The following is a 13,787-nucleotide window of genomic DNA, read 5'->3' on the forward strand; positions in this document are numbered from 1 at the left end:
GGTTGAGGTTGGGGCCTCCTTGTTCTGTCCCTGAAGATGGCCTCCCCGACTGGCCAGGGTGTCTCCTCTGCTGCAGTCAGAGATTTGAGAACGCGGTGGAACTTGAGGACCCTCTTCTAGAACATGGCTCACAGCCTGTTGTGTCTGGATCTGGGATTTCCTTGACCCCATCTCCTCTGACTTCTCATCACAGGCCACATCTGCTGCCTTGCAGACCTGCCCTTAGGGGATGAGCTGGGCGCTTGTAGTCAGGTGTCACTCTACCTGGGGATCCAGGTGACTCCCGCATCACATGGAGATGCTGGCGGTGGTGGGTGCTGTGAGCTGGACTTCTGCCACCTCCCCCATTTCCATGAGACTGGCAGGCAGTATGGAGACTGCAGGGGTCTGCAGAGGTGAGGGCGGCCTCTTGCCTGTGTGATGCCTCTCCATGGGTTCTTTGTGGTCTGATAGCTGTGTCGAGCTGAACCGATCCTCGTTCCTGGAACCCGAGGGCTTGTCCAAGGCCAGGAAGTCGGTGTTCATCACCAGGAAGCTAACGGTGTCGGTTGGGGAGGTTGTGAATGGAGGGCCGTTGCCCCCCATACCCCGTCACACCCCCGTGTGCAGCTTCAATGCCCAGAACAAGTACATCGGGGATAGCCTGGCTGCAGAGCCGCCTGCGGGCGTGCAGAGACCTGGCTTGGACGTGGCAGGTGAGTGAAGCCATGGTCTCGGGAGGGCACCTCACCCTGGGGCCGGGCAGACACCAGCGTGGTGCTGCCTGAACAGCTTCCTGGCCCCACAGGCACTAGGTTCCTGCTGGTAAAGTACTCCTGGCACCCGATCATGGTTCAGGAGGCACCCCATGGTGGTCTGCTCAGGAGGGTGGCCTGGTCCTATCCCTGATGCCCACCTTCACCGGTTCCTCCAGGTGTGGGGAGAGGAGAGGAGTGTGGTGCAGAGGCGGCCGAGCCCCTGCCGGCTCTCCTCCTGCAGCCTCTGCCTGTGTCGGCTTCTCCACCACATCGCTCGGTGCTGCCCCCGAGCATGGCGCCCAGCCTCTTGCAGCCCCCGGTGCAGCCCCCCATGCAGTCGGAGCTCCTCCCACCGAAGCCTGTGCCTGTTTACTCAGATGCGGTAAGGCATCCTCCCACTGTTGCGGGCAAACATCCAGCTGTGTGTGATGTCCAGTCTGACCGTGTCTGTGTTCCTGGGGTCAGTGTGCCCCTGATGGATGGCCCCAGGTCTGAGTACTCCACACAGGTTATGAGATTTTATCTTGCCACCACGTTGCTTGGGGGCCACTGGGCACTGGGCACCACCCTCCCTGGGGAACAAGGAGGCCTGAGAGGTAGCGAGGAAGGACCACAGCAGCTGAAGCTGTGTCGGCACAGGGGGCAGCACTGGGGCCGTCTGAACGGCTGTCGACCAGCAGGAAGCAGGCTTGTCCTCTCATGTCCAGAAGGCTCCTGTTTATCAGCAGGAAACCTCACCAGGTGCACAGGACCAGGCCTTGTGTGAGGGTCATTTAGACACCTTCAAAGAGCTTCCAGTGATGAGGTCTTGCAGGAATTTCGGACCCAGGTGGGACGTCCTGTGATGTCTCTGTGGCTTATGGAACATCTCCAGTACCTTCGGCTGTAGAGGTGGATTGCTCGGGGATAAGCTGGGTGTGGATGAGGCAGTGTTGCTTTGGCCAGCACTCCTGACCCTTCTGCCCTCCCCTTAGGACCTGGCCCAAGTGGTGGATGAGCTCATCCAGGAGGTTCTTCAGAGTGACTTTGAGGAAGTTGGTGCCGCAGGGGCAGCCTTTGCAACCACAGCCCTGGGGTAAGTGCGGTGCATCTCCTGTTCTGAGGCTGTCTGCACTTGGGGCCGCCTGCTGTCCCTCCAGACGCTTCCTCTCAACAAGTGAGCACAGCCACCCCTTTGTGCAGGCTCAAGCGTTGGTCCTGCTCCCTAGGCGGGTGTGCCCCTCACGTTCCTGACCGGTGTGTGTGGCTTGCAGGTGGTTTCTCTGTGTGTGTGAGTTTTGAGCAGCATTAGGTTTATTAAAGTTGTAAATTAGAAACCTGTTTTTTAAGTTTTAAGCTTGATTAAAAATCTAATAGTAAAAAATCTAGTAGTAGTTCATTCTCTGTTAAAAAATAAAAACACTTGATTTTAGATTAAGTCTCAGTTTATAAGTTTAGCAGATTAAATTCCCTTAAACATTTGTTACCATTTGCATTATATACCATGATAAAATTTCCTTAGACATTTCAGACTACATTTACAAATTTTATAAATCTGATTTTGTGTAATACTTTAAGAATCTAGTCTTGATAAATTTAATAATCAAAATTTTTCTTAACTCCTAAGCAGCTTTTGTAGTTAATAGTTAATTAAAATCTGATTAATTAGTAAGTTAGGCTGTCTTAAAGATTTCAAACTTTTAAAAATTCTAGTACGTATAAAGCAACATACTGATAAGAAAGAATATTATTTCATCTGTATAAATGTAGGTTACATAGAAGGATTTGTTCATTTTTTTAATATACCAGAATTAGATACATACTTTCTATTTGACGGAGTTAAAAATAAATATGATTTCCATGGGCTTAATTTTTTATTGTGGTAAATATACATAACAATTTACCATTTTAATCATTTTTGCATTCCCACCAGTAGTGCACAAGGGTTCCAGTTTCTCTGCATCCTTTCAAGCCATGCTATCCTTTTGTTTTTTTTAAAGTAATAACCATTGTAATGTGTGAAGTAGTGACTCGTGGTTTTGATTTAGATTTCTCTAATAACTAATCATATTGAGCATCTTTTCATGTAATTATTGGCCATTTGTGTCTTCTTTGTAGAAATGTATACTTAAGTCTTTTGCTCATTTTTGAATTGTTGTTGAGTTGTAGGAATTCTTTCATATTCTGGATATTAATCATTATTTAGTATTTGATTTGCAAATATTTTCCCCCAATCTATGGATTGTCTTTTTACTCTTTTGCGTGTGCATCCTCTGATGTGCAGAAATTTTTTAATTTCTATATAGTTCAGTTTATTTTTTCCTTTTGTTGCCTGTGCTTTTGTTATCATATTCAAGAAATCACTGTCAAATCCTGTGTTGTGACGATTTTGCCCTATGTTTTCTTCTAAGAGTTTTATAATTTTAGCTCTTAAGTTTGTTTTTGATCCATTTTATTTTTATATATTGTGTAAGATAAGGATCCAACATTGTTCTTTTGTATGTGGGTATCCAGTTTTCCTAACACTACTGTTGAAAAGAATGTACTTTCCTCTTTGAATGGTCTTGCTATCCCTGTTGAAAATCAGTTGACCATATATGTGAGGATTTCTTTCTGGGCTCTATATTCCATTGGTCTGAATGTCTGCTTTTATGATACCATACTGCTTTTATTTGATTACTATAACTTTGTTGTAAGTTGTTATAAGTTTTGAAATCACAAAGTGTGAGTCCTTCAGCTTTGTTTCTCTTTTTCAAGACTGTTTCCCTATTTGCAGACCCTTTAAATTTCATAAGAATTTTAGGATGGGTTTTTCTATTTCTGCAAAAAGTTATATTGGGATTTTGTTGGTGATTGCAGTGAATCTATAGATTGCTTTGGGTGGTATTAACATCTTAACATGGAGAAGGCGATGGCACCCCACTCCAGTACTCTTGCCTGGAAAATCCCATGGGTGGAGGAGCCTGGTAGGCTGCAGTCCATGGGGTCACTAAGAGTCGGACACGACTGAGCGACTTCACTTTGACTTTTCACTTTCATGCATCGGAGAAGGAAATGACAACCCACTCCAGTGCTCTTGCCTGGAAAATCCCAGGGACTGGGGAGCCTGGTGGGCTGCCGTCTATGGGGTTGCACAGAGTCGGACACGACTGAAGTGCCTTAGCAGCAGCGGCAACGTCTTAACAATATTAAGTCTTCCAGTCTGTGAACATGGATGTCTTTCCATTTGTTTATGTCTTCCTTAGAATAAGACTAAAAAAATTGCTCAGGGGACTTCCACGGTGGTCCAGTGGTTAAGACTCTGTACTTCCACTGCAGGGGGTATGGGTTTGATCCCTGGTCAGGGAACTAAGCTCCTACATGCCATACCGCATGGCCAAAAAATAAATTTAAAAATTAAAAAAAACTATCACTCAAATTTCTTTTTGTTTTAATATCATTTTTATAGTCTAAAATAAATATAAAATAAACAGCAAGTAGTAAGTCATTAGCAAAAAACATAAAGCAAGAAATGCACAATAAAATGATTTATAACAACTACATTTAAGAATATTCCAATATCGAACTGCAAATTTCAATAATGCAAAACTGCAGTTACTTTTGCATCAGCTTAATGGAAACCAAGTAGATACTTTTTTCCTTGCCAGTGTTAGAAGTCTAGTAATATGGTTTGTGTGGCTTGTATTATTTATTTAGAACAGTCTCCACTTTGCTCTGTCTAGTGTTTCCAATGCTGCTATGGAGGAGCTGTTAACAGCGACAACCACAGGCATTCTGAGGCACATTGCAACTGAAGAAGTCACCCAGGAAAGGGAGCGGAAGGAGGAAGAGAGGCGGCGGGCAGAAGAGGAGAGGTGAGTTTCATCCCTGCTGTGCATGGGGCAGCGTGGCTGCAGGAGAGAGCCTTCCGCAGCCTCGGATTCTCTTGCTTTTGCCCGCTGCACTAGTTGGACTCACAGCTCACCCCGCACCTTCGTACACTGTGGCCCAGGGCGTGGGTGATGGTCAGGGGAATGGGAGTAGGGGTGGCTGTGTGACCTTCTACTGAGACCAGAGGGGTCAGGTCTGCCGACTCAGCATAACTCAAATCCCCTCTTGCAAGGTCACAGAGTGTGGCAACTCTTATTTCTTGTGCTCTTTCACTTTTTCCTTTAGGTTGAAACAAGAGAGAGAATCGGTGTTAACTCAGCTGAGCCAGGACCTGGCCGCAGAGCTGACAGAAGTTGTGGTGACAGAATGTGTGAGAGAAACCTGCTCCCAGGAATTGAAGTAAGTGACACTCTGGTGTCCTGCAGTGTAAGGCGCGTGATTGGCAGGAGGGGGTTAGCTCAGGCTGGCTGGCTTTCATCTGCACCTGGAGTGTATCTGCTGGTTGACTAGACACTCACAGGCCCTCCCAGTGTGTGTGTCTGTTACTGCCAGGGAGGCCCTCACTACTCTCATCTTCCTGTAGACCCTGCCCTGGGCTTGGGGATGTGATGTGTCTGTTAGTGAAAGAATTTGCTGATAGTCTTCTCTACACTGTTCATTTTTCTTAAGTAGAAGATCCTTTCCCTTGTTTCACATGTCAAAAGATTCCTTTGCGTTATCTCACTTAAGAACTTCAATGCCAAGCTTCAGGAAAGAGGTTTGATTGTGCTGGGAAATCTGTCCTTGTGTTTCATTTCCACTGGGACAGGCCTGCAGCCTCTGGTGCAGATGGAGACACAGCTAGGAGGCAGAGCGTGTTATTGAATGTTTCTTTCCATTTTTATTAATTGGGAGTCTATTTCACTGCTTCCTGTAACAAGAGACCCCGCGAATGATGGGTATTTGTCTGTTCTTCTTCCCAGGAAGGGTTATTAGGAGACAGCAGCACCTAGGACTCTCTGACATGCAGGCGACTGCTGCTCTCTGTAGCTCCAGGAGACTTGAACTAGAGTTCAGCCCGGGATGTCTCTACCCACGATAGAGGATAGCTAGTGGAAGTGGGTCTTGCCTGTTTGAGCTTCTTTGACTTTGATAATAAACTTCTCATCAGATATCGTTGATGAGAAGATAGTTTAGTTGTTTCAACAACCATTTAAAAATTAAATTTCTAACTATAAAATAAAGGCTTATTTCTTGACTGTTTATAAGGTCCATGTTGGATCTGCAGCCTTATACCCTGTACCACTTTAGTTCTTTTTCCATCTATCTTTTCAGATGTCTGTGCCTTATATGAAATAAAATCTTCAAGCTTTTCTTACAGTGACGACATGATTTCATTTTAGAGTTAAGGACGTGGACTTATATACTTCCAGGCAGGCCCTGTGTGGGGCCTTGGGTGCAGTGCTCTTATGCTGATCGATTGCCCTGTTTCCTAGGAGTGCAGTGGAGACAGACCAGAGGGTTCGTGTGGCCCGCTGCTCTGAGGACGTCTTTGCCCATCTGGTGGACTTGTTTCTCGGGGAGGAAATTTTCCAGACTGCAAAAGAGACCCTGCAGGAACTTCAGTGCTTCTGCAAGTATCTCCAACGGTGAGTCCCATGTCCTTACAGAGAGTCAGTGCACACAGAGTATCTTTTACCAAGATGATACTTTCACAGCTGATAATACACACATGTAACATGTTCCTTCCTAAAGGGTATAAACTAAGTAAAGAATTAGATTGGGATGAGGTAACTGTTCTGTATTTCAACAAATATATATATAGGTAGCCTTCTGCTGTTTACCCAGTGTGCTGGACACAGGGAGATGGCCATGAACAAGCCAAATGATAGCCGTATACACCTGTATAGGTAAATTTGTAAAACATAATTTTTAGTGAAAAGAAAAACAGTTCTTAGGGAAGTGTGTACAACATCTAAATTGTCTATTCCAACTCAATAGGTTGTTTTAGATTTATGTATAGTAGTACAACCCTAAAGAAGGGAAAGGAAAGAACAAACATAAAGCTGACACAGCAGTTACCTTTGGGAGCAAGAGGGTGAGTGACTGAGCAGGGCCCGTGGGTGCTCATGGCCGCTGATTCTTAACTGCATGGAAGGATGTGGGTGTTTGATTTATCATTAGTCTTTAAAATGGGGGTACATGGGTTATGTGTGAAGGGTGATTCATTTAATAATAACATTTAAAAAAAGTAATAGGGTGCTTGACAGCTACAACTGTATAAAAGGGGATTTAGTGAGGAATGAGTCTCCATTCCACAAGGACCTCTGAGCTTTGTGTGGTGGTTGGCACGGTGGGAGCATGCTCACTGCTCCGCTCTGGACGTTCCTGGACGCCCTCTGACACGAGGTGGAGGCCTGACCGCAGTAGTGCAGCGGCCCCTCTGCGTTGTCGTCAGTGTGCTGGCAGTACCTGGCCCCTGGCTGGACTTCAGCATGGCCTCTCCTCTCTAGTATGACAGAGAGCGCTGCAGTGGCCACCCTGTACAGACATTTCACACACGTGCCTGCAGGGTCTGGAGAGAGAGTCCTGTCAGTGGTGTTTGCTGAGTCAAAGGGTACATGTATCTGTGTTTGTATCCATATCAGCAAATTGACCTCCAAACATTGTTTAGCATTCACTCTTTTTTTTTTATATTTATTTTTTAATTTGGCTGTGTCAGATCTTCTTTGTAGTATGTGGACTTCTCTCTAATGGCAGAGGGGCTTAGTTGCGTCCTGACATGTGGAATTTTAGATCCTGACCAGGGATCACACCTGTGTCCCCTGCATTGGAAGGCAGATTCCTAGCCACCAGGGAAGTCCCCAGCATTCAGTCTTAGGTTCAGTAGTTTCATTGCCCACCACCACCACTCATTCTCTCATGCATCCCCGCACCTGAGCTTTAGTTGGGATTAATTTCTCAGTTTGAGATCTGTTGCTGAAGTAGACCTGAACATGTTGGCGGAAGGTGTCTCCCTGTTAACGCTGGAGGTGTTCTGCATTTGCCCTGTGGCTGACCTTCACAACACCTAGTGGTGTTTGTCCTCCAGGTGGAGGGAAGCTGTCGCAGCCCGCAAGAAGCTAAGGCGCCAGATGCGGGCCTTCCCTGCGGCGCCCTGCTGTGTGGATGTGAACGACCGACTGAGGGCGCTGGTGCCCAGCGCGGAGTGCCCCATTGCGGAGAAGAACCTGGCGAAGGGCCTCCTGGACCTGGGCCACGCGGGGAGAGTGGGCATCTCCTGCACCAGGTCAGCACCCGGGGCCTCCAAAGTGCCTCCTGGCCTAGCTGGCCTTAGGAGCGTGGATTAACGCGTGTGTGTACAGGGCAGACAGGTGGGGCCAGAGGCAGTGAAGACAGATGGAGAGTTGTGTTTTTGGAGTGCAGCTTGCTCTACCTGCTGTGTTTTCACTTACCTTTTCCCCTTAAAACACTGCTGGTCCTGCCAGTCGAATTACCTGGAATTATGTGCTTTCTCCTCACCTCCCTGACTCAACGACGCATCACAGCCATTCTCGTTAGTGGAGTCAAAGGTCCGTGTTGGCCTCACCCTCACTCCCACCGCGTGCCCTCTGCTATCCTGGGTCTGCTGCAGCAAGCAGCGTTTTAGCAGCTCTTCCTCCGCTTTCTGGTCTTCCTCTCACAGGCTGCCTCTCTATGTCCCCTCACATGGCCCTCCCTGACTCTCCTCCTGGCCACTCCACGGGTGCGTGGATCCCTGCCCCGGTTCTGGCTTCAGCTGTGCAATCCTGGCCCTGCAGGGCTTGACTTCTCTCTTCAGACCATGCCATTGTTGCCTCTGGAGAGGACCTCCCAGGGAGGGGCCTTGGAGGGCCACGTGAAGGGGCAGCAGCAGCCCCCTGTGCCAGGGCCTTAGGGTGTGCCTTGTCCTTCCCAGGCTGTCACGAGGTGCTCTGAGAACCAGGTCCACGCTGCTGACTATGCAGCCGCTCGGGTTCCCAGTCCTGGGCCTGCGTCTGGAAGCAGGGTGGTGGCAGCGCAAGCCTGTCTCTGATGCGCTGTGTGTGGTCTGGGCGTTCGGGGTTCTCTGTGACCCATGGCAGCCTTGGCCCCGCTGCCTCCTGGAGTCGAGGCTGCTTTACCTGCGTCAGGACGGCCCTCTCTGTGTCCATCTACCCTTACGCCTCCAGCCCAGCCCCCTGCCCCTTCTCCTCCTCTGCCTCTTTCCCTGTAATCTTTCTCCATCCTGCATGCTGACAACTCCCTTCATGCGTCCCCAGTGAAGGCTTCCTCCTGGTGTCCCCAGCTGAAGTTTGGAAGCTGCTGTCCTGGCCCGCTGCACTCAGTGCCTCCTCTGTTTCACAGGGACTAGTCTGATCTCCCTGCACTGGGTCACCTCCGGACTCAGACCCACCACCCTGCAGCTCGCCCCTCACCGCCTCCACCACCAGCCCTTTCTCACATCCCACCTGTCTGCCGGTTTCGGCCCTTGGCGCCTACAGCCTGGTGTTCTCATCCCCACAGCAGTCAGGTCGCCTCACATCCTCACTGAGGTCCCTGGGCTCCTCTGTGAGTCTTTCCACGGTGGCCCACATCTGCCCCCTGGCTAGCCCACTGCTCTCCCTGTGCTCCTTCTGTGTGCATGCCATGCCACTCCTGATGTGGTCTGGCCTGTACTCCGGAAATCCTCATGCTGGCTCCCCTTGTTTCCTTCTGGTCTGTGCTCCCAGGTCATCTCTGAGCACCCTCCGTATGTCCATAGTAAGCCCACGGCACCTGTCATGCCATCTGCCTACAGGGGCCCCTCTCTCCCTGTGAGAGCACGTGTTCTCTAAGGGCAGGATTTTTGTCTGTTTACTGCTGATCTGCGATGACTGGCACACAGTAGATAACTGCTTGACAGCTGTGACGTGAACAAGTCCTCTTACTAAACTATTTCTTCATCAGAAAAAGTTCTCGGTCTCCTGAGTATTCCCCACTGGGAGACACTTAGTACCCAATCACCTTGCACTCAGAACGTCGCTAGATGCTTGTCCGCCTCCGCCGTGGGTGCTGAGCAGGCCTCACATAGGACTCCTTCATGTGGTTCCTCCCTCACAGGTTAAGGTGGCTCAGGGACATGGCGGCGCACCAGATGAAGGTCCAGCACTTCCACCAGCAGCTGCTAAGGTTGGTCACCCCTGCCCGCCCTGCCTGCTGCTCCTGCTGGGGCCTTGCAGGTGACTTGGCTGTGGTGTTCTGTCCCTTCCAGTGATGCGGCATGGGCACCCCTGGACCTGCCGTCCCTCGTGGCTGAGCACCTCCCAAGGCAGCAGGAGCGTGTGTTTTGGAAGCTGGTACTGGTGTTGCCTGATGGAGAAGAACAGTCCCCAGGGAGTCCCAGCAGGTAAGAGAGGGTTCCTTCCGTGGGGCTGGGGGCTGAGTGAGGGGCCAGGAGTGACTCCTCCCTGAGCCTCAGGCAGCTGGGTGTGTGTGCGAGGGTGGTTGGTTGTCAGCCCTGTGCGCTCCTCTCCTGCCCGGGACCCTGATGCCTGCTTTCATTTTGATGCTTAGCTTTGCAGGCTGTTTTGTTTGTGATTTGAAGTTGACACTTTAGGTCATTCACATTTTAATCTTGTACAGTTGGCAATGGTCTTTATCCAAAAGTATTCAAGACTTGATTGTGACTTAAAGCTGTGCTGAGGTGTATTTAGAGCCCGTTTCATTTAGACTCTTGGGGAAGACAATATAGTTTGTTTGCTGTAGTTCCATTTTTCTCCTTAGGAAAAAAACTTGGCAGTTTTAAAAGAAATCCAGAAAGTTGACATGGCATTATTTCCTGTAACCAAGTTGTTTCCAGAAACCATACTTCTAAAGCAACTACAGAACATATTACTTTTCTTTTTTAACAGCTTTTTAAGATGTAATTTGCATATCATAAATTTCTCCCATTTAAAGTGTACATTTCACTGGTTTTAGTATATTCACAGCTGTATAACCACAACTATCTAATTGCAGAACATTTTTTTTTTCAGGTGATAGTTCTACTTTTAATTTTATCAGGAACTTCATACTATTTCACATAGTGGCTGTACCAATTTATATATATTCTCATCAATGGTTCACAGAGGCTTACTTTTCTACACATCCTCAGCAACATGATTTATTTCATCTTTTTCATAGTAGTGTTAGTTGCTCAGTTGTGCCTGACTCTTTACAACCCCTGGACTGTAGCCCACCAGGCTTCTCTGTCCATGGAATTTTCCAGGCAAGAATACTGGAGTGGGTTGCCATTTCTTTCTCTAATAATAGCCTTGCTTTTTCATAATGGCCACTCTAAATAATGTAAGGTGATCTCTCTTTGTGATTTAATTTTGACTTCCCTAATGATAGCCATGTTCAGCATCTTTTCATGCACTTTTTGGCTATTTGTATGGGCTTCCCTACTGGCTCAGATGGTAAAGATTCCGCCTGCAATGTGGGAGATCTGGGTTCGATCTCGGGTCAGGAAGATACCATGGAGGAGAAAATGGCAACCCACTCCAGTATTCTTGCCTGGAGAATCCCATGGATAGAGGAGCCTGGTGGGCTACAGTCCATGGGGTTGCAAAGAGTCGGATGTGACTGAGCGACTCAGCACAGCACGGTACAGCACACATGTCTTTTTTAAAGAAAATGTCTATCCAAATCTACTTATTTTCTAATTGGATCATTTGTGTTTTGCTGTTGAGTTGTAGGAGTTCCATATATATTTAGAATATTAACTCATTATTGGATATAGGATTTGAAAATACCTTCTTTCATTAGTTGCCTACTCCTTTTGTTTCTTTTACTGCAAAGAAGCTTTGTACTTTGATATTGTCCCAGTTTTTTACTTTAGCTCCTTGTGTTTTGGGGCTCACATCTGAAGAAATCATTGACAGTACCAGTGTCTGGGAGGTTCTTCCATTTTATTCTAGGAGTTTTATGATTTTAGTTCTTATGTTTAAGTCTTTAATCCATTTCAAGATAACTTTTATTTGTGCAGGATAGGGGTCCAGTTTTGTTCTTTTTATTATCCAGTTTTGCCAGCACCATTTTTAAAGAGACTGTTCTTTCTCAATTGAATATTCTGGGCTCTGTTGTTAAATATTAGAAGACCATATATGCAGGCTTTTATTTCCAGGCTCTCACTTCTGTTAGTCTGTGTGGCTCTTTTTTATGCCAGTACCGTACAGTTTTAGTTACTATAGTTTTGTAATGCAATTTGAAATCAGGAAGTGTGACATTTCCAACCTTCTTTCTCCTATTCAGTGGTCTTCTGTGATTCCATAAAAATTTAAGGGTTAAAAAATATTTCTTTGGACTTCGGGTTCAAGATGGTGCAGTAAAAAGATGTGTGCTTATCCCCTCCTGCTAGTGTTGGAGGGCCTCTTGTGGAGGTGTGGGTTGGCAGGGGCTCACCGCAGGGATGGGGGCACTGGCAGCAGCAGGCTGGGAAGGTCCCCCTTGGCGTAAACACTCTTGGAGTTTGCCATTAACCCTACGATATACCCCAGGACTGGAGAACATTTTTTCTCCTGAAAAGAAACACATGCCCATTAACAGTCCACCACTCCTTACCTGCAGCCCCTAGCAAGCACTCATCTGTTTTCTGTCTCTATAAACTTACCTGTTCTGGACATTTCATACAAACAGAACCTGAAGATATGTTGTCTTCTATGACTGTCATTTAGCACTTAGCATAATGTTTTCTAGGTTCATTTATGTTGTAGCATGTATTAGTCCTTCATTTTGTGGCTCAATAATATTTGATTGCATGAATATACCAGAGAAGGCTGGTATATTGCCTGGAAAATCCCATGGACGGAGGAGCCTGGTAGGCTGCAGTCCATGGGGTCACTAGAGTCAGACATGACTGAGCGACTTCACTTTCACTTTTCACTTTCACGCATTGGAGAAGGAAATGGCAACCCACTCCAGTGTTCTTGCCTGGAGAATCCCAAAGACAGGGAAGCCTGGTAGGCTATCGTCTATGGGGTCGCACAGAGTCAGACACGACTGAAGCGACTTAGCAGCAGCAGCAGCATGAGTATACCACATTTTATTTTTCTGTTCATTAATTGTTGTTTCCACTTTTTGGTTATTATGAATAACGCTTCTGTGAACATTGATGTATAGGTGTTTGCCTGGACATATGTTTGTAGTTCTCTTGGGGTTAAACCTAGGAGTGGAATTGCTGGGTTGTACGGTAAACTCTAAGGATCTTTTCGATTGTTCAACATCTTTTCTTAGGGCTTCAGAATCATACATCACATTAGAATGAGTGCTCTCTCTTCCTACCCAAATATATAACCCAGTAGAGTTCCTAACTCCATTTAAAAATTATAGCCTGCTTTGTTCAGATCAATTTCATAGTAGGATTTGATGTTTGTGGATCTCTATTTATGTGATATTTCTCTTTGTGGTTCACATTTAGAATTAGACTTTCCTTCAAGTGTTATTTTCTTTCATTCACAGAATTCTATCACATTGGTTAAAAGTCAAGTTCATGGGAGGTGATGGCTCAGTGGATGACATATACCTTGATGTTGGTGGGATTCAGACGCTCACTCTCTTTAACACTCTCAGCAGCAAAGGGGATCAGACAATTTGTGTCAGCGTGTGCATCAAGGTGAGTGACAATCATTTAGTGTATTTACTTCTGTAACTTTCTTATTTACACTCCCTCCCAGATATCACGGGAATCATATAACTCCCCTGAAGTGGCTCTGAAACAATACGGGAGGCCAAGAAGCAAGTGTTGTATCTGTTCTTCCTTGTGTCTTGATGACTCATGTACACCCCCTTGGTGTAAGAGACCAAGCTAGATTCTCAGGATGCAGTAAGTCTTCTCTTGGTTCACAGACCTCTTTTTGAGAAATTGGTGAAAGCTAGAACCATCGTAAAAGGTACCTGTATTTCCCTATGTGTTCTGCATACAGTTCAGAAGCCGTGAACTCCATGGACCTCTAGTAATTAACCCAAGAGGGTTATGACAGAGCATTACACAGAAATGCAGTGTCCGTTGCATTTCACATGGTCTGCCAACTGCTGACATCTGTATTTAAATAGCTTCCTGATACATCAAGTCTTACCAGAAGACTAATGGTTTTTAGTCCTATGCAGTTTTCATATAGGTTCAGTGTTAGGCATTTCAGGTTAGTTGTTTTCATTTTACATTCACGTTATCCTCAGCTTTTGATTATAAGTTCTACTTCTTAT

The 13,787-nt window shown here is 46.7% G+C and overlaps 1 protein-coding gene across 5 annotated transcripts in view; it reads left to right on the forward strand.

The window, feature by feature from the left end:
• Window positions 1-13,787, forward strand: part of MCM3AP (minichromosome maintenance complex component 3 associated protein) — a 42,275-nt gene that overhangs the window by 15,859 nt on the left and 12,629 nt on the right. For all 5 annotated transcript variants that reach the window (XM_086316395.1, XM_086316697.1, XM_086316563.1 and 2 more), the window contains exons 12-21: window positions 454-695; window positions 914-1,119; window positions 1,712-1,812; window positions 4,439-4,570; window positions 4,872-4,985; window positions 6,062-6,214; window positions 7,657-7,854; window positions 9,666-9,734; window positions 9,817-9,951; window positions 13,044-13,197. In XM_086316395.1, the coding sequence (XP_086172521.1) occupies window positions 454-695; window positions 914-1,119; window positions 1,712-1,812; window positions 4,439-4,570; window positions 4,872-4,985; window positions 6,062-6,214; window positions 7,657-7,854; window positions 9,666-9,734; window positions 9,817-9,951; window positions 13,044-13,197 (1,504 nt within the window). The remainder of the gene's footprint in view (window positions 1-453; window positions 696-913; window positions 1,120-1,711; window positions 1,813-4,438; window positions 4,571-4,871; window positions 4,986-6,061; window positions 6,215-7,656; window positions 7,855-9,665; window positions 9,735-9,816; window positions 9,952-13,043; window positions 13,198-13,787) is intronic.

Source organism: Bos grunniens, chromosome 1 (assembly GCF_055505025.1).
Source record: "Bos grunniens cultivar Pamir isolate PY7600 chromosome 1, Bosgru_T2T1.0, whole genome shotgun sequence".
In the NCBI taxonomy this organism is placed as follows: Eukaryota; Metazoa; Chordata; class Mammalia; order Artiodactyla; family Bovidae; genus Bos; species Bos grunniens.